This window comes from Meleagris gallopavo, chromosome 16 (assembly GCF_905368555.1).
Source record: "Meleagris gallopavo chromosome 16, MGAL_WU_HG_1.1, whole genome shotgun sequence".
NCBI classification, from domain to species: domain Eukaryota; kingdom Metazoa; phylum Chordata; class Aves; order Galliformes; family Phasianidae; genus Meleagris; species Meleagris gallopavo.
This window is the reverse complement of record NC_139419.1, coordinates 13527143-13554688: the sequence shown is the minus strand read 5'-3', so window position 1 is coordinate 13554688 and position 27546 is coordinate 13527143. Positions and strand designations below refer to the sequence as shown.

Genomic DNA, 27546 nt, shown 5'->3' with positions numbered 1-27546 from the left:
GGCAGCGGGTCCGGGCGCTGCGTGCGTGTGGGGCAGGGTTGGAAGGGGAGGACGGGAAGGTTGTAATCTGAATCCCCTCCCTTCTCACTGATGTTTCTGGGTGTTTGGAATGGAAAAGGCGCTGACCTCAGCCTCTAACCCCGTCTGAGCCGATCGGCTGGACAAACACAGGGGGGAGATCAAAGGCAGAATGCGGAAAGTCTCCAAAGGGAGAGAGTGAAAGGAGGGGAAAAAAATGCCCGGCCCATGGAGCCGAATTCCTGCAGGATGAGAAAACAGCCAGAGCCTGTTGCCCGCCCCGGGCCTGCGGGTGGGAGGCAGCCGCAGCCCCCGGCCCCGCAGCATCTCCAGCTGCAGCGCGGGGCGTCGCGGCCGAGCCGTGGGGCCACGACCCCCATCTCAGGCCCACGTTCCCTCAGCTCCTGCCGGCCGTCCAGGGCCCCACGAGCGCCCAGGTTTGTAGCCAGCCCCCGTCCCCACTCCAGCAAGCAAATGCCGATGATTTACAGCCCGGCTTTGAGACCTGCCGTGCACCCCGAGCAGGGGAGCGCCTGGAGGCAGCGCCTGGCCGTGCCAGACCCCGGCTGGACACTGCGACCCCACCTCCGCTCGCAGAGCACCTCCGAAGCCGGCCCTAAGCTGGCAGGAGCCGGCCCCGCTCCCAGCCAGACTGCCCTAATCCCCGCTGGAGACGGACCTGGGTACGCGGGGGGGGGGGGGGGCGGCGTTAACTCCTGCAGCGCTGCTGACCGCGGCCCCGCGCCTTTGTCCCAGCGCAGCCCGGAGCCGGAGGAGCACCGAAGCCCGCAGAGCCCCGCACAACGCGGCCGCGCTCCTCCCCGGGGATCCCGTCCGTCTGAGCTGTGGCAGGAGCCGAGCAGGGCCGGCTCGGGCAGCACGAGGAGGAGCCGCAGCCCCCCAGCGGGAACACGGCGCTGCGGAGGGTCGGGATGCGGCCGGGGGAGATAAAGCGCTGTGCTGAGCCGCCCTGAGCACGCGGGAGAGGTTACGCTGCCCTGGGACGGCGGCAGGCAGGATGGGATTTTGCAAACAGGGAATTGGTTGCGTCAGGGCAGCCCAACCTGAGAGGTGGCACTGCGGCCTGGAGCTCTGCCCCGTACGCACAGCTCTGTGCGTGGAGAACCCCCCCGTTCCATCCCCAAAGCACACGCTGGAGAGTTCCCCGTCCTACATCCAGCTCTGCACCCCCGGGCACGAGCACAGCCCCCCTCCCGGATGGTGTTTCTTAGGGCAGAAGCAGCGATCCTCCCCCATGCGATAAACTTTTTCACGTGAAGGCACTGTCACAGCTTTTGCCTTTCCAGCGCTCCCCTTTCTGCACACGGAGGTGCATGGGCGCATTCCCAGTGCCCCTCTAAGAGCCCCATATTGTGGCACCAGAGGTCTCTGCAGTAAGGATGGCTCCCACCATCATTTCCCCCACCTGAAGCCAACACAGCTGCTTCCAAGTGGGGCAGTGAGAAGGAGCTGCCCCTGCCAGCAGCAGCCTGGAGAACAAAAAGCTCTCCGTGCCTCTTCCCCAGACAGGCTTTTACCTTAGCTCAGGGCTTTCCAGGCTGCAGCCGCTATCTGATTTCCCCCCAACTCCCTCCCAGCCTCAGCAATATTACACTTAAGCTGTTAAAACAAGCGTGGCCAGTCTGGTACGAAGTGGAAAATCTGATCCTGGGGCAGCGAGAGGGCAGGGGGAGAGGGAGGTCATGGGGAGGTGGGCTGAGAGCGGGACAGGGCTGGGGGGGCTCACCATGCCTGGGGGCTGCACAGCCTCACCGCCTCCCTGCAGCCATCAAAGCCACTCCATGGGTCAGGATTCAGCAGGTCGTGCCCAGCTCGGGGCACAACCACCTCCTCGTCCTCCCCAGCATCTCCCCCCAAAAGAGATACGACTCTTGCATCTCCCGCGTGGCAGTTCGAAACAAAAAGGCTTTAATTTATATAAAACAAACCAATGTATAATCAGTTGAACAACACTGACTGACTGTACAAAGGAATACAAAAATAAAAGGACAGTCCAAAAAAACCCCTCAGGAATGGTACAAGTGGTGGGGAGCAGCTACAGACTAGTGTTGACATCAGATGCAAGAATCTCTTTTCCTTTTAAATTAAAAAACAGTAACAATAAATGGCCGAGCAAACACTCCGGGTCCATCTTCCCTTCTCCTTCCAGATGGGATCTTCTCGACTTACAGGACAAAAAGAACATCAGCTTTGGGCAAAAGGAGCGGGAGGCGGCCCAGGACCAAAGCAGAACCAAGCAGAGGTGTGTGATGTACTCAGGGCAGGGATCCCGGGTGCCTGCAGGCAGGAGGCGGCCACGAGTGCCCCTCTCAGCGCTGGTGCATCACCTGTTGGCTGTATATCCCCAGCCTGCCAGGCTGCAGAGCCAGCGATTGTCTTCTGCTTTGTGTTAAGTGATGGGGAACAGGTGCCGGCCGTCTCAGACAGGTTCTGGAAATCCCTCGGACTCCGTGCCGAAATCGGCGCTGCTTTGCTCTTGAGCCAAATCAGCACTACAAAGGATTCTTCTCCTCGCCTCGGCAAGGGCTTTAATTCTCTCCTCGCTCATTTGAGCTGGGCAATAAAGCGTGCCAGGGCCAAGCCCTGAACCCCCCCAGCACCAGGCTTTGTTCTGCAGGGGGCTGCGTGCACCGAGGGGCATCAGCCCGGCAGCACCGCTGCGGCTTCATCCTGCCCCGCGGTGCAGGAGGGGCCCCGAGCTGCTGGCTGCAGGACAGAGATAGCAGTGCTGCTCTGCTCCTCGTGGATGACTCCCAGTGCGTACGGCGTGGCTGTCCGATGGAATCCACTGGCACGGCTCAGTGGCACCGCCAGGCCCCAGCCTTGCAGCATTTCGGTCTCCAGGTGAACTGGCAGCACAAACACCACACTGCCGTGGGATGAAGCCACAGATGCCCAGGCCCTTGCTTGACATCCCCCATACTGCGTGCACATCTCAGGCTCTGGCTGTGCAGCACACATCCTCCAAAGCAGCGCAGAGCCCCGGGCTCCCTCTGTTTCCTGCCACAGCCCTGAGCTGAGCACATCCCCACAGGAGATGCAGCCCTGCTCCAGCTCCTTCACGCTCCAGCAGGAAAAGCCGCTTGGTCCCTTCCCACCTTCATTCAGGAGGAGCCACAAGCTCGGCAGGATGTCTTTGGGAAAGCAGAGCAGGAGGCCAGGATGCAGGGCCAACACGGGGTGGCAGTGCGAGGATCCAGGAGTGCACAGAGCACGGCACGGCGGAGGTGGGGCTCTGGAAGGGATGGCCAAGACCTTGCACCCACACAGGACACTCCACATCTTCCCTCTGCTCTGGACTCAGCGCTTCCAACCTCGGCTCCTCAGTCCCTGCTGGCTCTGCGTCCTCTGCTGTGCAGCTGAGTGAGGCATCTGGGGGGCTCGGAGCTGCCCCTGCCTCACATCAACCCCACACCTCAGCCTCTCTGCTCTGCCCCTCAGCTCTGCTTCAATCCCAGCCTGCCCTCAGCGCTCACACTTTAAGGAATGATCAAAGTAAAGCAGCTTGGGGGGTATGGAATGCACCGATGGTTCCTTCCTTCTGTATATGCAGCATTCAAAAACCTCCTATCAACCCATGCAGTGGGTCAGAGTCTCTTAAAGCATTTGTGTACTCTCATCTTAACGTCCTCCACCTTGCCCCTCTTGATGCCACTGGTTAAATTAATTCCCTGCTTTATTTACATGGCTGCATAAAATTTTCCCTGACTGCTTCTTAAAAAAAAAACCTTACAAAACAAGTGATATATATATATATATATATATATGTATAATATTTACATAAAGAAAGGCAGAAGGCAAGCAGACTGCTTCCTTCAGCCTCATCATGGCCAACTCTCGCCTTTTTCAGTCTAGCTTTTTTTTTTTTTTTTTGGCAACAGCAGGTTAACATCTTGGTGAAAACGGTCACTTATTCCCCTCTCCCCTCTCTTCTTTTTTTTAATTTTATTTTTTAATTCCTCAACTACATCCAACAGCCACTATTGCACCAGCAATTCGCTCAGGAGTCCAAGAGTTAAAGTCGCAGCACAGATTCTCCTTGCCTACTCCCTTAAGCCTCTCAATCTGCCATTAAATCCATTTCTCCATCGAAACGGGATGAGCTTTTTTTCCCCCTTTCCCCCCTCCCCAACCCGGCAGCTGCTGAATTTTCCACCCCAGGCCGAGAGGTGAAGCCCAAAGCATTCCTGGAGGGTCACTCGGCAGAGTCCTCTCCCCCCTGCAGCCGGCAGCACGCTTCACATGCGGGGCCAAAGGAGAGCACATTCCTGACGCCTGCGTGCACCGCGGGGAGAGCAGCCGAGGCCCATCCTGAAGGATCCGGTCGGAAAGGGTGAAGTGTGCGAACGTCTGTACATGGGCGTGTGGGTGCACACGGAGCTCACGGCGTGCCCGTCCTGCTAAGAGATCTTGCAGTTGTTGCGCGAGCAGTTCTGGGGGGGGCTCTGGGGCGGCCGAATGGATTTGGATCTCTTCAGGCTGTTGCCTTTGCTGCTGCTGCCTCCCCCGCTGCTGGCCAGGGAGTAGGAGCGGCCGTGCATCATCACCGCGTTCATCCCGTTGGCCATGGAGAAGGATTTCAGGTGACTCTTGATGGTGACGGGCAGCGGCAGCTTGTCGATGAGGTGCACGGGGGTGCAGGAAACGATGGCTCGGCAGCACAGGTCCTGCAGGCTGAACACTGCGGGGAGGAGAGAGCGGACAGTCAGGGCCAGCACAGTGCAAGGCTGCCTTCTTCATACACCTCTTTATGCCCTGCAGCTCTTGCTGGTTAGGGGAGAAGAGCCAATGGCAACTCCACTGGAGCCCCGAGAAGAGGCACAGAATCATTTGTGTTGGAAGGAACCTTTAAAGATCATCTGGTCCGGCTGCCCTGCAATGAACCTATCATCAGGTGCTCCAGCCTGACCTGAGCATCTCGAGGGACAGGGCACCACCTGTCTCTGAGCAACCTGTATCAGTGCTTCACCAAATTATATTTGTTAGAATAACAACATGGGAATAAAGGCCTCCCAGGCTCCAGCTGAGTCCTGCAAGCCAGCACTCTGCAAGACGTCAGCTTTGGTGTCAGCACTGGGCTCAGGCAGCGCTGTCTCTCTGCTTGGTGCAGCACACCAGCCCTGCTCAAGGTCCCAATTCCCAGTCACCATTCGGCCCCAAGGAGAGGTCTGGGAAGGAGGCAATGTAGCCAGCCCCGCTGCAGGGCAGCCTTGCCTGGGACCTGTTCAGTGAGGAGCAGCTGCAGGGATGGCTCTTTGCAGGGTGCTCACAGCAATGAACGTCCCTTCAAGCCAGGACAAGGCTTGCCAGCATGCTCTTAGCTCAGCGTGAGCCACAGGAATGAGCTGTGGGAAGCCTGTGGGATGGGATTTCCCAGCAGCCGGCCACAGGAGGGCACACGTTCACCTCCAGCCGCTCACTGCTCCCAAGCAGCAAGCAAAGCTGCCTCCAGTCCTGAAAAATCTGGCAGAGCATTTGGCCAGCAGGGCCAGCACACAGGATCTGCTCTCGCTCACTAGGACAGAGCACCCAGACAAAGAAAGGTCACCCGGATGGGAGTGTTAAACTCCTGCTGCTCAGCCTGTCAGTCAGCCACACTGCTACCCCCAGCTAGGAACAGGGGGTCCTAAGACTATTTTGCTTCAAATTCAACAGGCTGAGACATAAGGCAGGCTCTGTTCACGCCACAGACTACGCACCTGGGTATATGTGGAATACCCCAGCTTGCTGCTCCATGCCTACAGCAGGGATGGGGTTTAGCCCCTTTCACCTCCTTGCACTGCCCTGGGCTCACCCTGCCCCCCATCTCTCCAGAACAGGAGATACAGGCTCAGACAAGGGTAAGGACAGAGGTGCTTACGCTTGGTGCATCCCACACACACAGTCATCTGATTGAAGTCCTTTCAAGTTGTGAGCTTAATTGCCTTTAGCTTTACCTAGAGTAAATGCAGAGGTGTAAGGATGTCCCAGAGCATTCCAGAGCCTAGACATGCTGAACGGCCCTCTGGAGCTGCACCAGTACGGGCAGCTTGCTCTGGCTCAGCTTCAGCTCTCCTGACTCGAGGCTGCTCACCAGGGCAGGTGCTCTCAGATCCCACAGGTATGATGAGCGCACACACACCCATCTGGGCACTCCCTCTGCTCCAGCCCACACACAGCTCCTTTCTCACTGCCCACCTCGGTTGGGTCTCCAGATCTTCTCCATGCCGTGCCGCATGAGGACGATACGAGACAGCTCTGTGAAGGACTCTATGACGTTGAAGTTGCACAGTGGGCTGACCTCAAAGAATGTCATGCAGTTCTTCTCAGCGTACGCCCTGGCCTGCTCTGTGGGCACCTGTCGTTTGAAGGCCAGGTGAAGTCTGTTTCCCACCAGGATCCGGGGCACCCCTGGGGCATGCTGCAAAAAGAAAAACATACGTGGAAGAATAATCACGGCTTGTCTTCAGTGAGGGCAATCAACTCAGCCTAACTTCAATAGCAGCGAAGAGCAAGAGAGTAGAAGCTGCTCTGACGCTGAACAGTCAATGCTACATAAATGAGGACAATTAATTTTTTCCTCTCTACAGTTCACTTGATAGGGAACCACAGCAGAACCACTCCTGCTCCCGTATCAGAGGTGGCACCACCCTGGATTTTGTTACAGACCACTGCACTTTGGTGCCACATTTATCTCCCTGGACTCAGTGTTCCTGGTCCCTGGGCCAGAGGGGCCGGCAGCCCCAGTGTGAAAGAATGGTGTTTGGCAGGAAGGCAGCATGCTCCTGGGTCCTTCCATGTAGCTTACCTCATCTATTTCCTTTATCCATCGATCTATCCCATCAAAGGACCAGCGGTTGGTGATGTCATACACCAGGAGAATTCCCTGATGGAAGAAAACGTGCAGTCACCAGGTTGCAAATGAGGCAAACTAAAAGGGAGATTCGCCCAGAAGACCACTTCTATACCCCAAAACTGAAAGGCTAAAAGAATGTTGCTCCAGTTGCATTATTTATGTGCTTGGTAGGGATAACATTGATGCAACAGGTCTATCATAGAATGGCCTGGGTTGCAAAGGAGCACAGTGCTCATCCAGTTCCAACCCCCTGCTGTGTGCAGGTCACCAACCAGCAGCCCAGGCTGCCCAGAGCCACATCCAGCCTGGCCTTGAATGCCTGCAGGGATGGGGCATCCACAGCCTCCTTGGGCAACCTGTTCCAGTGCCTCACCACCCTCTGGGGGAAAAACTTCCTCCTCATATCCAACCTAAACCTCCCCTGTCTCAGTTTAAAACCATTCCCCCTTGTCCTATACTTAACTCAGATCTGCTGGGGAGGATTTTACTCCTATTTCCAACAAGTGATCAACTCTGGAAAAGACAACAGCTTTGCTTTGGTCAGGGGGTTTCCAAAGAGGAGGAAGAACCACCTCAATGACTCTGCATCCAGAGGAGCAGGGCTGTGCTTTGTGCATTCCTCCTGCCACAAACCTGATGGCCACTGCTCAGCCCTGTGAGCGAGCCAGAAGTGCTTCTGGGGACGGATCCAGCTCACGTGGAAGGCAGCTGGACTGAGCTGAGAGCAAAGCAAACAGCCTGACTGCATGGTGTGACAGGGCAGGCAGCTGGGCAGAGCCAGTCCTCCTGGGATCAGAACCCACAGGGAACAGCCAGCCCTACAGCAAGTCCTGGTGCAAAGGAGATCTTAAGGTGACAAAATTGAGAACCATCTGCTACCAGAAGAGAGACATCACTAAAATAAAGTGCATTCCATGGGGGAAAAAAGAAAAAAAGAAAAAAAAAAGGGACAGGACCGGGGGGAAACCCATTCTTTCTTCATTTGTTCTGTCTGTTTTGACTTCTAGCTTCCAAAGCTGCACACGTAAACAAATGATAATCAGGAAACAACAGAGGAAGAGGTTTGAGGACCTCCTTCCAGAACAAACTGCCAGGGTGTTCAATAGGCCCTACTTGCTTTCCTTCTGGACTGACAACTTGAGCCAACAGAAACAGACCCAAGAGCCGCTTTGTGAGGACAGCTTCTGCCAGCACCATGCTCTCGGGGCAGAGGGGCTTTAAGCTTGCTGGCAACTGCAGCCTGGATCTGCTTTGTAGAGCAATCGGGATAAAACATCAGCAAAACCACAACCCCAAGTTCTCAGGATCAAAGCGGAAGGTCAAGATCGCGTTCTCTAATTCTACACTGTCTGCCAGCACAGCCTCCCAAGTCATAACACAACTCCACACACACACACACACACACACACACACACACACATTTTGAGTTCAGACTGTCAAGCAAAGCTTCCCAAGAGCAGACACCAAGGCCACACTGCCCAGTGGCCCAGTTCTGTCTCCATCCTCCCAGCATGGTGCTGGGGCAAACGGGAGGAGGCAGCTCCACATGGGGCTCAGCCAGGGGACCTCGAGCTTCTCCCAGGCAGCACAGGTGTGCTCCAAAACAAACTGTTTTCTTCCCTGCAAAGAACAGCTTGCAGACACGCACGCACGCAGGGAGCTGGCTCCACTCTGCAGACAGCTCTGAGGAAGAGCTGTTGGCTTTTTTTTTTCTTCCAGGTTTATAAACAAAAAGATTCCTGTGGAATAATACGTGCCGAATTGTAATCAACCAGAAAGACGAACAGATTCCCATCTGCAGCCCAAAACCTTTTTTAAGTGCCCCGATGGCTCTCAACACCCTGATATCTCCATACCTCTCAATATTTAGCTTCACAGGACACCTTGTGAGAACACCTGGCACAGCTGTTGTGCACTCCTCTCCAGCCCCTGAGCTGAGCAGCCTCTCCCCAACCTGCCCCTAGGTTTTGGTGGTGGGTGGGAGAGGCCTTTATCCCCCAGCACTGTCCCAGGATTTTTCACAATTCATTTTCAAAGTCCATTTCCAGTCTGCTTTTGTTCCACACTGCTGGGATTGGTGCAAGCCTGAGCTCCCAGTGACAGATTTCCACATGAGTGCATCACGCAGTGAACAAAGAACAGGGATAATCTATTATTGTAGCCAGCAGCACACGTGGACCCTTACACTGCCAGAAGTCAGGCTTGTTTACAGCAGGAGCTCACAGAAAGTCCACATAATCAAAGAGAGAATCAAACCGCATCTCTGTCTGGCTTAAGCACCTGCAGCAAGCAGACTCGCAAGCTTTGAAAGGTGGTAGAAGCAGTGTGCTTGAAAACAAGTGCTCCCACCACTGCCACAAACCTCAGAGGACAGGGCAGCCAGGAAAGCCTCACTTGCTGCTACTCTGCACTGATGGAACAAAGCTGTTGGTTGCTGAGGAAGCCTGGAAGAACCCCCAGACTGGACTTTTGCAGCCCACGGGACTAAGTAAGCCATAAACAAAGACAGCAAGGAGAACACCATGTCCCTTCTCCAGCTGGCACCTGGGACCTTGGCCCAGGGCACTTCTCCCTGCTGCCAAAGCGTTTCCCAACGGCGTAACACATGGGGGGTTATTTATCTCTGAGCTGGCAGGAAGCACTGTGACAGGCAGAGCTGACTCCTCCAGCAGCTGGGCGTCCCTCAGAATGACCAGAGGCAGGTAAAGTGTTTGCAGCACCCAGAAACTGCACAGCAGAGCACAGCCTGCATCTCAGAGCCTGCTGAGCTGCCAAAAAGCCCACAGCTCTCTGCATGCTGAGAAGCCCTAAGTGGGATAGAGAGCAACCACTCGAACCTGCTGCCAAAGCAGAACTCAGCAATACTCATTTTTCTGTTAGGGCTGCAGCCTTGCTGTAAGATGGGAGCATTCCTGAATGTCATTTTGACTTTCTGTAGATAGTCTGTAACCGTTCCTGAAGGACTTCTGTCACACTGCCTGGAGGTCTGGGACTTGTCTGCATTGGTTGAAGGAGGTCTCCCCATTAGAAGCCAGCTCACCAGGGACAGCAAGGCTACTCTGAGATGTTTCCAACAGGGAGACGTTCCTCCCCAGCAAGAAAACCACACAGCTCCAGAGTCAGAAGCCTGAACAGCAGCATGGAACCCTGGGCAAGGCACCAAGGTGCTCAGAAAGAATCCTGCAGCCCAGGCTGAGCAAAAGCACAAAGCTCTGCTGTGTCAGAAAGGAAAGCTCACAAGGTCTGGCTCCTACCTGGGTACCACTTTTCCATTTAGCACGGGTTTAACTTCAGAAGATTAAATTCTTATCATTCCATTCAAGAAGCAATGAGGTGGGAAGGGGAGCCAGGTGTGCTTCCCTTACTTGAAGGCACTTTTCACCAAGCAGCTGTTCTGTGTATTTTCTTAAGCTCTCTCCACTCGTGGACGTGCACCCCTTCTCAGCCAGCTCCAGCAAGGGCCAGCCCGTGGCACCAGGGCACCTCCTGCTCTCCCAACAGCCTCACAGCTCTCTCTGGAAACCCAGCTCTCACTGAGTTAGTCCTTGTTATTCCTTAAAGGAAGCCCAGTCCAGAAGCCCTGTCTCTGCTCAATAAAAGCCTTCTGCTTGTTTTCAGCACAAAGTGTTCATGGCCAGTTTACACCAAGCTGTTCTCGCATAAATATCATGCTGCACTTTAAGCAGAGTTTAACCCCTCTGGCATCTCTCTTCTCTGCTCTGCTCTTCCTGAGCTCCTTTTTTGTTAGGTTAGAAAAAGCTGTTTCTCTTGCTTCCAACAGTGCTTGCATCAGGCTTCCCACAGAACTCCCGAAGTCTGATGACACCAAGAGAGAAGAGAGGAAAGCAGACTGCTGAAGCACAGAAACTCAATCCAACACACAGCATCAAGCACGTCTGGAAGAAACAGAGAACTCAGGAACACTTCATGCCTTCCTCACCACCCAGATCACACTGGGTTGAGCCGTCTTTATGCTATCAATAAAACTGTGTTGCCAACCTACGAGGTGGCAGCTTGCTCCCAGAGGAAGGGCAGTTCTGCCCAGCTCTGACAGAAGTTCTTATCACCAGCATGCAGAAGCTAACAAGTATTCAAGCCTGTTCTTGCAGCAGAGATCTTCATTATCCAAATCTAACATCCCTCTTGCATTGGTTAACCATGGAGAGTTTAAATTAGCATACTTTCCGCTTCCATTGAAAGACATGGAGGTTGTTTCAGAGACACTTGCAATCCTGCTAATCCAGGAACACTGCTGGGGTGCCACATGGGAGCCAACCACCTGAAGCTGTACTTCAAACCACCTGGAGAAAACTGCACCAGGGCTGCAGCTCTCAGCCTTCAGAAGGCACCCGCTCATTGCTCACCATGCAGTGCTCATCACAAGAACGTTTTTCAGTGAGCAGTGGAGACATTTCACTTGGGAACTCTCTCTTCTTCAGGCAGGCTTGCTGCTTCTGGCTATTTTGTTGTTACAAAGGGTAAAGACTGGTTGTTGTTGGGACCAAGGCATCACAACAGTTCTCTGTAACAGGGATTTGTGGCGCAGACAAAAGACAGACCCTGAGGAAGAAGCATAAGCTGCACTCTGCTGCCTAAGTGAAGTGCACACTCCAGCATTCAGCAATAGACCGTTCATGTTACAGGTGCCTCTGCCAAGCTGGCTGATCACATTTACTGTGAATGCCTGTCCAAGTCCTTGAGGACGGTGTGCAGGTAAGATGGACAAGGCAAACCTTCCCCACTGTACAGTGAGTGTTCCTAAAGCAATGCTGATGAATAAAGCAGAAGGGTAAGATGTTACCTCTAAACCAAAGATGATCAAGGACCTCGTTACAAGGAAGGAAGATAAAAGAAAGCCATTTCAAGCTGGCTTATCCCATCCAGCCTCAGGTGTGGTGTGTGCAGAAGACAGGCTGCAGGAACCCAACGGATGCACTCCCAGTGCCTTACAGCTCTGCTTCAGTTGCTAAACAGACACGTATCTTTATCTGTCTAAACATTCTCATCACCATTTCCTTCACCTTCCCCATCTGTCCCAGTTCATCGCATGGCAGCCACAAGTTCTGGCACACACGGTGCAGGCTCTGCTGGCTGGAGCCCTGTGCAGACACTGTGCTTGCTGCTCCCTGTTTGATTTGGGCATTTGACAGCAAGGTCTCACGAAGACTGCCCAAAGCCAAGCTGTGTGGCAACCAGAAAACCACAATGCCTGATTGCTTGCTTATAACTCATAAGGGAAAGGACACCATCTCAAGCATGCAGGTTACATTAGGACTGAGCTCTGTACAGTTTTCTGAAATACAGCGTGAGCAGGGTGAAGTTCTGTGTAGAAGTAGAAGGACGTTTGCCAAACTTTTTGAATAAGAAAAGAAAGAAAATCACTGTAGTTCTTTTAACTAAATGAGATATATATTTTTTTTAAGCTAATGATCCTTTATCTGGAGGGACTCTGGGATGTTACTCAAAGGATGACTATTAATACATCAAAAAAGTACCGTTAAGTAGCATTTTTTTCAGAAGACCAAAAGATTTTACTAGCATTCACCATCTAGATGCTATTCTGGAACAAGGCCCAAAGGAGAAGCTCAAAATTTAATGCTCTGTTTCATGTTTTAAGGAACTTAAAGTTTAAGATCCAGCTGAGCTGCTCTAGTTTCAAGCCTGCACCAAACATACAAGCAGGAGCCACCTTATTTTTGAACTGATTTGGTGGCAATACAGAGGAAGAACTCCATTGGGAAAGTTGGTGTTGTTTTGAAACATACCTGATAAGCCTCGGAAATTAGGAGTCCCCACATTAAAGCTAAGGCAGATCTCAGGTTAGAATTGCCACATTCTCTTTAATTCCAACCTCTCAACCCTTGTCTAGAAGCCAACAGGGAGTAATCCATTACAGAATGTTCCAGCAGCAGTCTGGGAGTGTCACTCACTCCTCTGTCTCCTATCATTCCATAAAACAAGAAAACCAGAGCACAGGAAGACCTGTGGTGCCTCTTGGTATTTTCACAGATCCCATCCTTTTGATGCTCGATTTGCCTCAAAGCTTTTTGCTATGGCATGAAAGATTGTTACAACCTAAAGAAAAGGACTGCTCCTGTCAAATACCGGACAGCAGTGCTCACCTGGGCTCCTCTGGAGTACGATCTGAAAATGGTGCAAAATCTGCCTTGCCCCGACGTGTCCCTGAAACAAAGAAAACTAGAGTTACACCTGTGAAACGTAGGAAAAAGTAAATCCCAGACTCCACATCTCCCACTGGACTACAGATGGGAAAAGTGGCACCTTACAAGAATAAGGAACACAAAATACAAGGAGTGTATGCAATTACATAGGGCAGAGATAAATTAGCTGTTTGTTAGAAAAATGAGGACATCAGTTCCTGAGAGAGCAGGATTATAATTAAACCATGAAATCATACACCCTTAGTCAGTCTCTGAGGCTGAGAATGTGTCATTCATTCCCAATGTAACAGTTCACACAGAACACTAATATTCCAGTTATTTCATACACGCCTTGGTAGACATGTTTGCTTTCATGTTTTAGGACCTGTGTCACTCCCCACTAGGTCCAGCTGAAGCACAACAGGTGCAGGCTATTCTTCCTGCACTGTTGGGGCATCTTCTTAACAGTTTATATCTCAGAGCTGGACCAGATGGGCTCCAGGTCTTCTTCCAGTGCTGACAGGTAAGGAAGGGTCACCTTTACGTGCAGTGTTCTCACTTCTCCATCCCAGTGCCAGGGATACACCCTGCTCTCCAGGCACTGACTGTATGGTGACCAAGTCATGGACAAATCCAGGCTTCTGTAGGAACTGAGGGCTTTGTCCTCCTAATTCTATTTGTTTCCCACTCTACGGCTTCAGTTGAGTCCAGTATTACCTCCAAAACAGTATCACTCCTTTAGTGAGCAAGAGCTGTATGGGAATGGAGTCAGCTGTGGTGGAGAAAGACTGACATGGGACCACTCTGGCAAAGAACAGCCTGCTGCTGGTGCTGCTCAGTCACAGAAAGGGGTCTGATTCACCTGGACAGCTTACTGGGTAGAGGAGCTACCAAGCCTCACCATACAGCCAGGGATGCTCTGCACTGGCCATGCTGTGGTGCAGCTCAGAAGCCAAACTCACCAGAGCTCCAGCTTGACCCTTCTGCCGTCCAACAGGATGGTAGTCGTCTTGTAGTCAATTCCTAAAGAGAAAAGAACAGGGGTCAAACAGGCAGGGAGGTGGTGATGCTGAGAAGCCTGTCCGGAGAACACAGCTGCTGCTTTCCGACTACAAGGACAAAAGGAGTAAAGAACTACAAGGCTTGTAAACCTGCTATGCTTGCTAATCAAAACATGCAAATTAAACTGCTTACTTCATTAAACAAGTAAAGTCTCAAACTTGGCGATGGAAGAACTGACTCAATGTGAATGTATTTTGGAAGAATATTACTTTCTCTATTGCCACCCTCTACACTCATCCTTGAGGGCACAGCAGCACACAGCAGCTTGTACTGCAGAGCAGCGCAGGGCGGTCAATGTGAGCGTTGGGTTCCAGTGAGAGAAAAGCCCAGAAACCCTCAGTTACAAGCCCCACCACGGCACAGCCATGCTCCATCACCTCTGTATTTCATTTTCCTTCCTCTCAGCAGGGGAGCAATCTGATGGGTTTCACATTAGGGCCACGTGTGTCTGCGAATCAGGCCAGGAAGCGAAGGCTGATGCAACTTCAGGAGGTTCCTCCAGCAGCTCGGCTGCTGAGCAGGCAGGGGCAGAAGCAGGCAGAAGGCACTCCCTTCTCAACAACAGCTGAGAAAACAGCTCGGATAACTGCTTCCCATAGGGCCCCTGCTCCAGACCAGCAGAAGACTCCAAAATTGCAGTCACATGAGGAGTGCCCAGCACCTTCAGACACAGATTTTGTTCAAGCCAGGGCACAGCCACCCCTCCTGCAGCTTCCCTGCAAGCTCCTGTACATCTGGTTGAACTCTACCACTTGCTGCACCCACTGGAGAGCATGATTTACACAATTTACAATTTACAGCCATCTTCAGCAATGCCAAGTAACTTCCCTCCGATTGCATCAGCTTCATTCTCTCCTCCAGCCACTAGATATCAAACTTTGAACATGTATTAAAAACTCACTGCTGAGTAACCACCTGTATGTCCCTTCTGCAACAACACTGCCCTGAAAACCAAACAGACGAGTTTGTCAATAAGGCAAATGGATTTTTGTCTGAGTCATCAGCAGGAGCTCCCTGTTAGAGAGAAACAAATTAGATTTCAGTCTTCGCAGGGCGCTATAAAAAGCAATCAAGATAATTATCTTAAATTCCAACTATTTCCAGTGCTTTATCACAGAAAATAGATAGTTTACGTTTTATCTTCCTCCAGAGACGACGAGTGGTTTGTATTTATTTGCTTGGCAGATATAAAACCCGCATCCCCAGGGACAGCAAGCAGCAGTGAGCTGCTCCATGCCCATGAGAGAGCAGAGCATCCCTATGAATCCTCTTAGCTCCCAAAGCAGGACCAGCTGGGCAAAGTAAGAGGCATCAACATCCAACACCTCATGCTCACAGCACACAGAGGAGGGCAGAAGGGCTGGGTTTCACACTCTGGGAGCTGTCAGTCCCCTGGTCCATGCACAGCTCCTCCTGCACATCTCAGCTGGAAGAGAAACGCAGTGGCCTTTGAGGATGGCACCACTGAAGGACTGCAATGAAATCAGCCTGAGGAAGTTGTGTGCACCCAAGCAAAAAGCAAAGCTGTTTTGTCTTTTTATTCTAGGCTACAATCAGCATTTAAACCTGGTAAAGTAAGCTGGAAGCTAGCGACGCCTTCCAAGCTGGATGTGGCTCTGGGCACAGGTGACTGGCGACCGTGCAGATAGCAGTGGGGCTGAAACTAGATGATCCTTGTGGTCCTTTTCAACCCAGGGCATTCTGTGATTCTTTTTTGTCCAATCTGCATACGCCCATATTTGAATTAAGGGCTAAATGTACAAGTTGCTTTGAGCAAAAAACCTCCACCTAAAGCTCAGTGGTGAGAACAAAGACTGCAGCTGCAACATCTGTGACAGTTTCAGCTCTGACTTCCCCTCTGCATGCACACAGTGCATCAGGCCAGCTCAAAGGGACCTTTCCATTAAAGCTTGCACCTAACTGTTCTAGGGAGGAATTTGTCCTGCTCTGGCTCGGTGCTCAGAGCAGGAAGCAGATCCTATGTGACACAAGCCAAACCCACGTACTGCTGCCCTGCCAACCACAGCCACCCCTAAACTCAGTGTGGCACTGAGGGGATGCAGAGCAGGGCTGTCCCTACCTGGCCCCGTCCGAGACGCTGCTGTGCAGCCCAGGCTGCAGCCCAGGGCTGGAGCTCAGCTCCCCTTGTCACAGAGCTGCTGCCTGGCCGGGCACAGCAGCCACTAGATGTCATTGTCGCCCAGAGCGCTGCTGGCACTCTGATGCTCCCAGCCATGCTGTACCACAGCTCTTTTTTTTTTTTTTGGGGGGGGGGGGGGGGGGGGGGGGCAGCTCAGAAACTGATCAATTCAGCAAAGGTGTTAAGTTTTCCTTCCTGTAGTCATCAGTGGTTTCCCCAACCCGAGCATCACCTCAGCTGGCAGCCGCACACAGCTCATTTCGGGAATGACATCTCAGCTCCTCCAGCAGGGATGCACAGCCACAACCCCACACCACATCCCTGCAGCTCCTGCAGCCTCCTGGCCCCGCTGCCACCCGTCTGGCCCCCAGACACACAGCCCTGCAGGAGGCAAGCAGCCCTGCTGAAAGCTCAGCAGCTATCAGCCCATCTCTCTTGACCAACATCAAGCATGATGTCACCACACTACCGACGCTCGGTGAACAAGTCGGGGCTGTTCCCTGCGATTTAGCATTCAGTCCAACCCCTCTGCTATTCTTCTTCAGGCTCCTGCTTACGCCGATGCCAACGTGACCCCACTGCTGGAGCAGCCAGCAGACCTGGCACGCAGCAACCTGTTGTCACCACGGCTGGGGACAGACACCCCGCTCCCCCCCCAAGGCCGGGCTTCACGCACGAGCACCATCATCGTTCCTGGGCAAAGCTCCAGGGCATCCCAACCTTTATCCCTTCTGCCAGGCAATATATGGGAAACCTGCCCACCAGCCACTTTCCCATGGGAATGGGCAGGGTGTAAGTAGGAATCTCTGACCTGTTCCCAATTACTCATGCCAACACAGGATGCTTCACATCAATGCGCGCTGAAACAAAACTCGGACGAGTTAAAATTCGAGCTTTCAGCTGTGAGATTACATCTGATGTAACCAGGAAAAGCAAAACCCCGCCAAGAAGTGACACTTTTCTTCCAGCACTCGACAGCACTTTGTGGTGGGGCTGCCAGCCTCCTTCCCCTGGGAACTCACTGCCCCGCAGGACGTGTCCCGACACCATCACTGAGCACCGTGCAACCCCTGCACAGCAGCAGCATGCCAAAATCAGAGCGGGGCTGGTGGACAAGCAGGCACAGGGGCTGGGAAGTCACTGGAAAAGGCAGAAAGACAACAGGGATGTGTACCTCATGCTGCTCTAGAGCTGTATTTCGTGCTGTTCTTGAGATCTTCCCTTCAAGTGATGAAGATATTGAGAAAATTGCTTTAAATGTTTAAGCGACCAATGCTCTGTAAACATGTACTGCTGTAAGCACAGTGGCTTCTTTATGTAAGTTCCTGCTCTAGAAAAAAGGAGTTTTGCAGTTGTAGACTCTCAAGGCTGACCCTGCCACAATACCTGCACACATTTCCTGCCCTTAAAAAGCAGGATCTGCACAAACTCTTCTCAGTTTTCCTACAAAATAATAAGAAGAGCACACAGATTATTTTCTCTTTTGGATTTCTGAGACAATCCTCAGCAGGTGTTGGGATGAAAACGAGTCCAGTACTCCTTCAGCAGAGGCAGGGTGGCAGCTGTCAGAGCCAACAGTGCATTTTAGGTCTTTGGGTACCATCCTCCCTGAGAGAGGCTCTGATAAGCCAACACAACGTTTGCCCTACACCTGGGCAAACACACAGCGAGCTGCCATGGCAGAAGGGAGGGAGCTGCTGCCCCCATTGCAACGAACTGCCTGCAGGGTCCCCAGGACTTTTCTCCATATCAGCACTGCACCAGGCTGGCAGCAGCTCCAGCTTCTGCCTGTCATGTCTCAAAACAAACAACCAAACACAAATGTAGTTCATACATGAATCAGGAGCAAAAGGCATTCCAGGTGACATCCAAAAATCATTTCCCAAAGGAAGGGAACAAATGCAGTGTGTTCAAGTGAGACATTGGCATAGTTATAGATAGTTTTGGTCCTAGTACAACTCTGCTTATCCCTTACAGCGGGTGCAAATCAGAGTGACCCTGTTGCTGCTTCAGTCACTGCTGGGATTTGCAGGGCTCAGTTTTGAGGTCGGTTCTCTTTGATGTCTTCTTCAACGACTTGGATCCAGGGCTGGAAGACACACTGAGTCAGTTTGCAGAAGACACTGAACTGGGAAGAGCTGCTGCTTCCCTGGAGGGACGAAAAGCATTGCAGAGAGATCTGGACAGATTAGAGGGATGTGCATTGGCAGCCACATGAGGAATAACAGGAGCAGTGCTGGATTCTGCACTGGGATGGGGCAGCCCTGGGCACTGAGCAGGGACATGACGCTGAGATGCAGCCCCAGGAGAGGGGCCTCACAGCAAGGCCAGGAGCCCACTTCTATTTGCAACAGGGCAGCTTTGCCATCGGTACAACAAAAGCCAATGTGCCACAGCTGTCTAAATGAAAACAGCTTCCGCCCAGACACTTCTGTGCTCTTACAGGTCATCAGTTCTGCCGAGTCCAGAGGAAGGCCTGGGACCACATTACCAGGTATTTACTAAGGTAAATAGGCTTACGTTGCCAGCATCTGATGGCGGGAGGGATGGGAACCTCCTCAAGCCCCATCACTCCCCTACAGCAGCAACTCCAGGGACACCTGAATTCACCTCTGCAAGGACACCAGCCTGACCTGGCAGCCCGCACACCCCTGCCCTCCTTCCCCACTCACACTGCGTGCTGCTGGAGAAAGATGCAGCACACACCGAGCAGCAAACCCCCAAAGAGCAAGCCTTAGTCACCGAGACTGGGGAGTGGGGAGAACAGGCTTAGTGCCACCCTGGCCAGAGAAAAAGGAAGGAAGAAAAGCAAAGCTGGAACCTGAAATAGAGAACACTTCCAAGATTCAGCCGCCTCCAATTTCAGTGTCCTCAGGTAACCGGAGCTGGTTGCAACACGCCGCGTTCAACACGATGCTTGGGAAAAAGCAGAGCAGGTCTCTGAGCATATGGCAAATAAATAACTGGAAAAACGTGAAGACACGCTGTGACTGTAAAGCAGGAGAACACCGTTGGGGTAAGGAACAAACCTTGTTTCTCCTCACAGCGGGACAGCAATGAACACCTCACAGTCAGCACGGTGCTCTACAGATTGCAGCAAATGTGTGGTGCGAGTGTCAGGGAAATCCTTACTCAATAGACGAGGAAGGATCAGCAGTCATAGCAGCCCGTGCAGCTGCACTTGTGGCAGTGAGAACAATCACATAAAGATACACACACACACCAAGAAACACTTCAGGGCGAGCCAAAGGAACAAGTAATCTTTTGTTCCCTTCTTTAGAAAGAAGATGTTCAGAAAAAATCTTCAGTAAAGTTTCTTAACCAGAAGGACTTTGAGAGGTGCAGCTAAGCAGAGAGGGATAATACAATTGGTTGGTAACCTACACATCAAAATAATACCGTGGATCCCAGCAAGAACACCATAATTAATACTGAAGTTTTCAGTCCCAGCCCAGATGCTGCTGGGGAGCAGAACCAAGCCTGGCACTGCTCCGTGTTCCAGGTACAGCCAGAGAGATGGTTGGAAAATGGAGTTTCCTCTGACAGCGGGATAAAGTGAGCTCACCGACCTGAGACCATCAGAGGCAAAAATGGTGTGGCCTGCTCCTGAAAGGACCGAATGCACCCACACACACCTGAGAGGTGCGGTCGGCCTCGCTGCTGGAAATGCTTCCCTGCGTGTGCCAGACAAGCTGCTGGAAGCTCCCTCCCTCTCCTCCACGCAGAGCTCATGCAAACCTTTCAGATAGATGAACAGAGAAGAGACAAACAGGTTATTAAAGCTAAGCAAGAAGCAGTGCAGTGAGCAGCACATCTGAAAGGCTTCGTCTGTAACGGCGTTCCTGCGCTCTTCAGCACAGCCTGAAGCAGACAGAGCAGAAACTCATTTATCCCAAACGTCAGCAATAGCTGAGAAGTGCCCAAAGACAACCGCTTACCCTGCCAAGTCCCTGGGTGTTACAGATGTTAACAAGAAGTTTCTCAGCCATGACTGACGTGGCTGGGTTTTAACATCTCACCCGGGTGGGTGCAGCACACAGAGAGCAGACGTGCAGCTCCACCCCCAGCACACCTAGCCTGGCTGAGCTTCCATGGGGATGAGACCTGCCCACGACAGGGCTTGTGCCCCGCTGGGAAGGCTGAGCAGCAGGAGTTTATCACCAAACTCTCCTGGGCAGAAGGCAGAGTGGGACCAGCGCTGAACTGACTCGTGTGTTGTCTGTAAGTGGTGTTAAATCGTTCAGAGATTTGTGGTGTGAGCACATAAGCAGTAGCTGATGAAAAAAAGAGAATTCAATCTGTTCAAATAACGACTGATGAAGTCACCCGACCTTAAAAAGCGTGTGCAACAGCACATTAACAGCAGCAATTGAGCTCGTCGGCTCAGAGCTGTAAGCCACAGAAAAATCCCTTCCAAACAACACATGAGCTCATCAGCTTGAGTCATGCATTCAATTACCTACTCCTTAGATAGACAAATAACAAATTATCTTCATCAGCAACGGGGGTCAACAAAACATATGGCTCTGAACAAAGATGGCTTCATCTCAGGTCTGTGCCTTTTGGCACTAATGTACCTCGCAGCATTGCTTTGTTGCTGTCAGCACGGTGATAAAGTTCTTGAACAGCAGTGCTGCAGAACAGCCCAGGCTGGTGACTGCAGGGGTGGAGCAGAAGGCCACAAAGCAGCACTCCTACTGCTGTGCTGCAGCGTGGTGTAATGAGAAGCTACCTTCAGAACAGGCACCAGAGGTCTCTGCTCCCAGCAAGCACCCAGATCAGTGCTGCTCCACGCAGGGCACAAGGGGCCATTTGCTCCAGCCTTCATCATCTCCTCCTCACAGCAGCAATCCAACCCCAATTCCTGCCGCACAACCCGACGTGAAGCGACTCAGCTCTGAGTGCATCACAGCTGGGATGGGAGAGTCACAGAAATGCTTCTTGCTGCACTTTGTTCCCAAGCATCCAGCTATCGACTCGAAGGTAGCCACCTCAGCCCAGAAATTGCTTGTTTATAGCCAGCCAAAAGCAAAATGTGTATTCACTCCCTGCAGGATGCCCAGCCCTGCTGAGTGCTTCGCCTGCCAGCTGCTGCTCCACGTCCCAGCGGTGCTTTGGCAGCACCAGATACCCACAGAGGAACTGTTCCACGCTGAGGATGACATCTGCATCTGAAATCTGTATTTGGAGCCAGAAGCAAATCTGTTCCTGGAGCTCCAGCCATTTCGGTGGGCACCCAGCAAGCTGCTGAAACAGCCACAAGGCAGTCCAGAACTGGGAACGTTAAGTGGATTTGTTCTTTAGAAGAACATCAAGATTGAATTTATGCACAGAAGCTAGTACAAACAAAAGAGTTTCTTCATCCTTGGCAGTTCTGATGTCCATAAAAACGATACAGCTGCACCCAGAAACAAAGGCAGCCTGTGAGGACGCATGGCAGGGCACCGTAACAATCAGCATTGTTGTTGGGTCACCATACAAGCACCAAGATGCACTCGGAGACAAAAGCAAAAAAACAGTTCAACAAGGGCTAAAAGTTATTGTGTCAAATACCTTCAGCACACCGCCCTCCCAGTGCTTAATGTGGGCACCTCCTGACACCACGTGCATGGACTCCTTGCTCCTGTGCCTGACGTACAGCACGCTGCATGCCAGGTTCTGCCTGTTGAATGGTCCCACTGCAACACCACGCAGCAGTGCTGCCTGCTATCCTAATGGGGAGGGAGAAAAGAAGTCCAGAAGGGTACAGCCATGTGTGAGTGAGCACTCTTTATCAGCAGGATCCCCACGTGAGCAAACTCAGTCCCAGAACTGCTGTTGCACCCTTACTGCTACTGCAGCTCCTGAAGGATCACGCAGACCTCCGGTGCCTCCCATGGAACGGGGCTTTCGGCAGAGCAGTGCGGGGGGGCTGACATCTCACATGAGAGCTTCCTTTCTCCTCCTCAGCCCCAAATCAAATAGAAAATACAGCACAATACAGCACACTGCTTGCCAGGAGATGGGCCTGGGCTGTCAGAGGGCAAGAAAGTGAGAGCAAAGCAAGGCTGTAAATCCTTGGTTCTGAAAGCTAAGCTTGTAGCGTAGCTGTTTGTGAGGGCACAGAGAGATGCTCTGCTCTTCAGTGAGAGGGAGGGAAGGGAGGAAGGAGCTGCTGAGGAGAGCGTGCCAGGGAACAGCTGGAAACTAAAGCTGAGGGAGATGGGGCAGAGAAGGAGGGAACATTTTATGTGGGCTTTCCTATGTGGTTTAGATAGGAAAAATAGACACCACCAGAAGCAGACTCATCTCGGAGTCGGGTAAAATGGAAACAAACAAAAATAAACCCTAAAAACAATAAAGAGAAACTTTTAACCCAATTCATTAGAAGAGCATTCTAGCCATTCCAGATTTATAGTGCTTGGCTCACATCACCCCAGAGGCTTGAGGCTCAGAGTCCCCTACCAGCAAAGCTCTTACACAGGGTCAGGAAGTGCTCAGCTCCCCTCCCAGGAGCACACCTGGAAGGTGACACACACACATCACCCAATGCACTGTGCATCCCCCATCCTGACTTCAGAGACAGAAGACATCCAGACCTGCTTGGGACTTGGGCCCATTTAGGCTCTTAAGTCACAGCCAGGCAGTTCCACAACAAACAGAGACAGAGGATCAATGCAGTACAATAAGAATTATTATTATTACACAGCAAAGGAAAAGAAATAAAGGAGAGAGAAACAAGAGATGCCAGAATTGTTTCCAAGCCACAGCTCTGAGATCAGTTCTGCATCTCTGATGACATGGGAAGAACCATCCCTGAAGGACACGGGTGCAGGTGCTGGCAGACACACTGACCTGACACACACTCCCCACTCTTCCATAGCTAGAAGAGATTTCCAGCAGCACAGCTGAGCTGAAGCTTTCCCTGCAGGCTGATCCTACATAGGAAGACAATAGCAAGTCTCCATGTAGAACGCTTTGCCTCAACACAACTCCCATCAGAGTGCTAAAACCTCAAAATAAACCACGATTCCAGTTACTACAGAGACCTGCCATTGCAGCAGCACTGCCCCAGCCAGAGCTCTTACCCAGCACAGCCACAGCCAGAACTGATTGCCACGTGCTGAGGAGGGGAAGGCGAGGTGCTGCCTGAGATGTACAGAGTCCTGCACTGCCATAAGCTGCACAGGTAGAACAGATGTTTGTAGCAGCAGTCCTGGATGATGTTCCTGGTCACACACTGGTGGCTGAAGGTTGGGGTGAACTGCTGGGGGTGAGAAAGCAACTGCTGGAGAGAAAGGGTTGAGACAACAGCAGTGGGAGCTCCGAATTCAGACAACTGCACAAAGAACAGCAGAGGAGAGCCCATCCCAGGAGGTGGCTGCTGAGGGAAACAATGTTATCTGTGGGTAACAGCACTTAATAAGGACACGGGATAAGGTGGAAACAGGGGCACAGTCACATTGCAGAGGGGGTGGTCACAACGGGACGGGGCCATCGGTGCTGCTCCAAGCGCTGCCTGAGAGCAGAGCAGATGTAAGGAAGCCACGAGGAGGATAGCTTAATGTGAACCGAGAGAAACAAAATCTATCTATCCCCCTTCCAATCAAAGCCATCTGTTCAGAAACACACTCCATTCTGTCCTGAGCACGCATTTCAGCTTTCCTACAGGAACAGCAGCAGGTGAGGGGGCAGCCCTCTCCCAGAGCAGCATGCAGCCATGCAAGGATCAGCAAAGAGCACACAATGCATCCACATCAGAGTGGCAGAGCCTGCCTTGGCCTCTTCCTGCTGCACGGCACCCAGGGAAGCAACGTGCAGCAACTCCACGTGAGTCACACTGCTGCCTCCTGCAGCAAGCCACCCAACGAGCTCGGCAGGATTGCTCTGGGGTAAGTGTGCTGACAGCCAGCTGTTCCAGAAAGGCTGTGTGTGACACAGCACTCACCAGGCAATGGGTCCTGCTGTGATGAGCACCAGGCTGCACAGGGATGGCTCTGGGAGGTTTGAGGGAGACAGTTGGGAACATCCTCCTCCAAACAGCAGTACAAATGCTAACTTGAGGCCTTTTGAAACTGCCTAGGAGAAAGACAACTTTAACTCCACCTCAGTTCCAAACTCTCCCAGCCTGGGGATGGCAAGATCCAGCTGCATGGCACAGGTAGTGCTCCCAAGGGACGGATCCACTCCTTGCAGGGAGCACTTGGGGCTCCCTGAGACCCACAGCCCTAGCATCAACCTCATGAGAAACTCAGGTGGCAGCTGAAATTCAAACCTCTGATCCAAACAGTCATTTTTAAGCCTCCAGAAGTTCTGCACTGGGGGTCTGATGCAGCACAAGGAACCAAGCTACACGGATGCAATGAGAAGGAATGCTTTGCTCCTGGGATCCTGAATGAGAACAGACAGAAGGATCTGTGATGCTTTAGAAATATACATCACAGAGTTCCAGGCTTGCGGGAGCAAGCAGTGGTTCCTCAGACCTCACCAAGTTGACAGAACGTGCCCCAGTCACAGGATCAACCTCAAGCAAACTCCATTTCACACTGACCATGGCAAGCTTTGCCATTGGGACAGAAGAAACAAGTTGTGGGTGATCTGTTTTTTCAGATTAGGATGTGGGGTGGAGAGACAGTCAGGGAGGGAAGGAGGAGGACCCACTGATGAGAATGAAGCTCACAAAGAGAACCCTTCCATAACGCTCTCAATGTGGTTTTGGGACAGCATTAAGCAGACGATGTGAAGGGGGCCAAGCACCAGCCAAGTGCCTTCACACCTGGGATGCTCTATGGGGCACAGCTGCAGCACACCACAGAAACCTGCTCCTTCAGTGCACGCATCCCCAGCACTCCAAGACTGATGCCATCCAATTGCCAAGGCTGTCAGGAATAGCTCAGGATCAAATTCGCTCCGATTTCAAAGCTGCTCCATCCGATCACAGGCACAGCAGAAGCAATAGAAGCAGAGACTATCAAAGCACATATTAGTGTAAAAAAAAAAAAAAAAAAAAAAACACAAAAAACAACCAAACAAAAAAACAACAGCATGTGACTCAATTCCCTAACTAGGAACGGGCTCACTTGCTTACAGAAAAGAAAGGTTTTGAAAGCATTAGCAGACTGACATCTCTTTTTTCTAGAAAGAGATAGTGTTACTTTGCTGTTACAAAGCAGTGTGTACAGAGAGGCACCCTTCCCAGCCATAGCTCAGTCACAGGGTTCCACAGGGTTCCACACGTGTATCAAAGAACCACCACACGCTCACTTCCCAACCACCCTCATTACTCCTGCCTCATCAGCATCTGAACAACAGCCAAAAACGTCCATAGCATAACACGACCGCAATGCTAACAGCCCACTTCACACAGCCCCATTGCAGCCTTCGATCCGCCCTGCTCAGTAAGCCTCATTCCCAGGGAGCAGCTCCATCGCTCCCACCACAGGGTTCTTTAGGGATGGGAACTCTCTCTGGGGAAGCTTAAAAGCACCAAGCGGCTCCTCAAAGCCAAACCACAGCCACACATCCCCACAGACGAGCGGTACCACGGCCTTCTGCTTCCAGAATTTGTTACTCTAATTTCACAGCCCTCCTGAGCTCTGAGTCACTGCCTTCTCGGAGGTACCAGGTCTGCACCTCCATCGCTCCTGCAGCGCTGCTGGCAGCCCTCAGGGCTGAGTGCACCATGCCCTTACATTAATGCCTGCTTCAGTTCCAAGCCCTGAGAAGCACCCGGCTCTCTCAGGCTGCTGTTCACTGAGAAAACCGAGCACCAACTGCTCCAACCACCGGGTCAGCTGCGGGGATGGCGAAGGATCTGCATTGCATGGCTTCTGTTGAGCCCCTGGGGCCGTTATTTTGCACTGAGGCCAGAGAGAAGGATGACAGATTGAACGCCACTCCAGGACCCGCACCCTGCCGAGCTCTGCTATGCTTTAACTGCAGCGCGGGGCTGCAGGAAATAGCACAGTGCCACTCCTCGGCTTTTAATCACGGTCTTGTGACACTACAGTTAATAGTCTGCCGTGGGCTCCATCACACACCTCGATGTCGGCAGGAGGCGGACAAACGAAGCAGCAGCGTGCGCACACAGAGCCCAGCAGCTCCTCTCTGCAAATAACGCTCCCGTTCTTTTGTTACTGACCCGCTTCTTCGCGGCGCGGCTCGGCCCGCAGCGGGCAGTGAATGGGGCAGAGCCGCGGGGACGGCACCGGGCGGCCATACCGGGCACCGCCGCCCCACGACGGACCCCCCGCAGCCCCGTCTCCCCGCGCTGCCTCGCCCTTACCGTTGCTGTAGGCGTACGGGGACTCGGACGCGCCGTCCTGGAGGCTCTCCAGGATCTCCCCTTTGCCCACGTCGCTGTCTCCCACCAGCAGGAACTTGAGGAGGTAATCGTAGCTTTTCACCGGGCTGCCCTGTGTGCCCATCCTCGCTCCCCAGCCGCATTCCAGGCACCGCCGGGCCGACGGCCGCCCTCAGGTCCTCCCGCGGGGCTCAGCGCTCCGCCCTCCCGCGGCCCATCTGCGGAGCGGCGCGGGACCTGCGGGGGAGGAGAGCGGCGCTCAGCCCGCGGCCACCGACAAAGCCCCGCGCCCGGCCCGCCGCTAGGCCCCGCCGCCCCGCGCGGCCCGGCCCCGCCGCCCCTCGCCCTCCAGAGCCCCGCAGCCCCGCGGCGGGCGGCGGCCGGGCGGCCCCCGCTGCTCACCTCGCGGCCGGGCGCCCCGGTGCCGGGCCGGGCCACCGCCACCACGGCCGCAGCCTCCGCCTGGCGCCGCCGCGCAACGCCCGCTCGGCAACCGGAGAGGCGCTGCCCGAGCCCCGCCCTCCGCTCCCGGCGCGCTATTGGCTGAGAGACACGTCATCACGCGCGATCCCGCCCAGACCCGCCTCTGAAAGGGCGGGGCCGGCTGAGGCGACCGCGAACTACAGGTCCCGGCGTGCCTTGCGCGGGGCGGACGCGGACTCGCGGGGCAGTGTCGGATCGGAGCATGATGGGAATGCGAGGCTGGGAGTGGTAGCGGCGTACGGAGCCCGCGGGTTCCCCGGGTTCAGGTTGGGCCGGAGTGGGAAGCGGCGCCCGGCCCCACCGTGGTACCCAGCCGTACCCCAGATCCCATCTGCTGCCGTGGGTCATTTCCGAAACAAGCACGCCTCACTAACAGGAAGCGGGGCACGGAGCACGACCCGGCTCTGCACGGGGTAACGCTCACACGTGTCCCCAAATCCCAGTGCACAGAGCGGGGTGGGTTTTGGTGGGGCTGCCCGCACCCCTTCAGCACCCTGGGGAAGGGCTCGGGGCCGGCGTGGGTCCGAGTAGGGCGATCCCATCG

At 53.2% G+C, this 27546-nt stretch overlaps 1 protein-coding gene and 2 long non-coding RNA genes across 4 annotated transcripts; 1 reads left to right on the top strand and 2 right to left on the bottom strand.

The window, feature by feature from the left end:
* Nucleotides 1–325: 325 nt before the first annotated feature.
* On the top strand, nucleotides 326–3818 carry LOC146543265 (uncharacterized). The gene is made up of 3 exons (XR_014886857.1): nucleotides 326–455; nucleotides 544–701; nucleotides 780–3818. It is a non-coding gene; the product is annotated as an uncharacterized LOC146543265 (long non-coding RNA).
* Nucleotides 1925–27076, bottom strand: RAB40C (RAB40C, member RAS oncogene family). The gene is made up of 7 exons (XM_085237870.1): nucleotides 26922–27076; nucleotides 26502–26756; nucleotides 13998–14058; nucleotides 12997–13057; nucleotides 6827–6904; nucleotides 6217–6439; nucleotides 1925–4720 (listed from the first exon to the last, which is right to left on the bottom strand). Exons 2-7 carry the CDS (start codon nucleotides 26641–26643, stop codon nucleotides 4440–4442), a joined length of 846 nt encoding a protein of 281 aa, XP_085093996.1. The 5' UTR covers nucleotides 26644–26756; nucleotides 26922–27076; the 3' UTR covers nucleotides 1925–4439.
* LOC146543264 (uncharacterized) lies at nucleotides 16373–26495 on the bottom strand. 2 transcript variants are annotated; one of them, XR_014886855.1, is made up of 3 exons: nucleotides 24165–26495; nucleotides 23305–23483; nucleotides 16373–23154 (listed from the first exon to the last, which is right to left on the bottom strand). It is a non-coding gene; the product is annotated as an uncharacterized LOC146543264 (long non-coding RNA). The 2 variants fall into 2 exon arrangements; XR_014886856.1 differs by having other exon boundaries at nucleotides 23305–23480.
* Nucleotides 27077–27546: the final 470 nt, after the last annotated feature.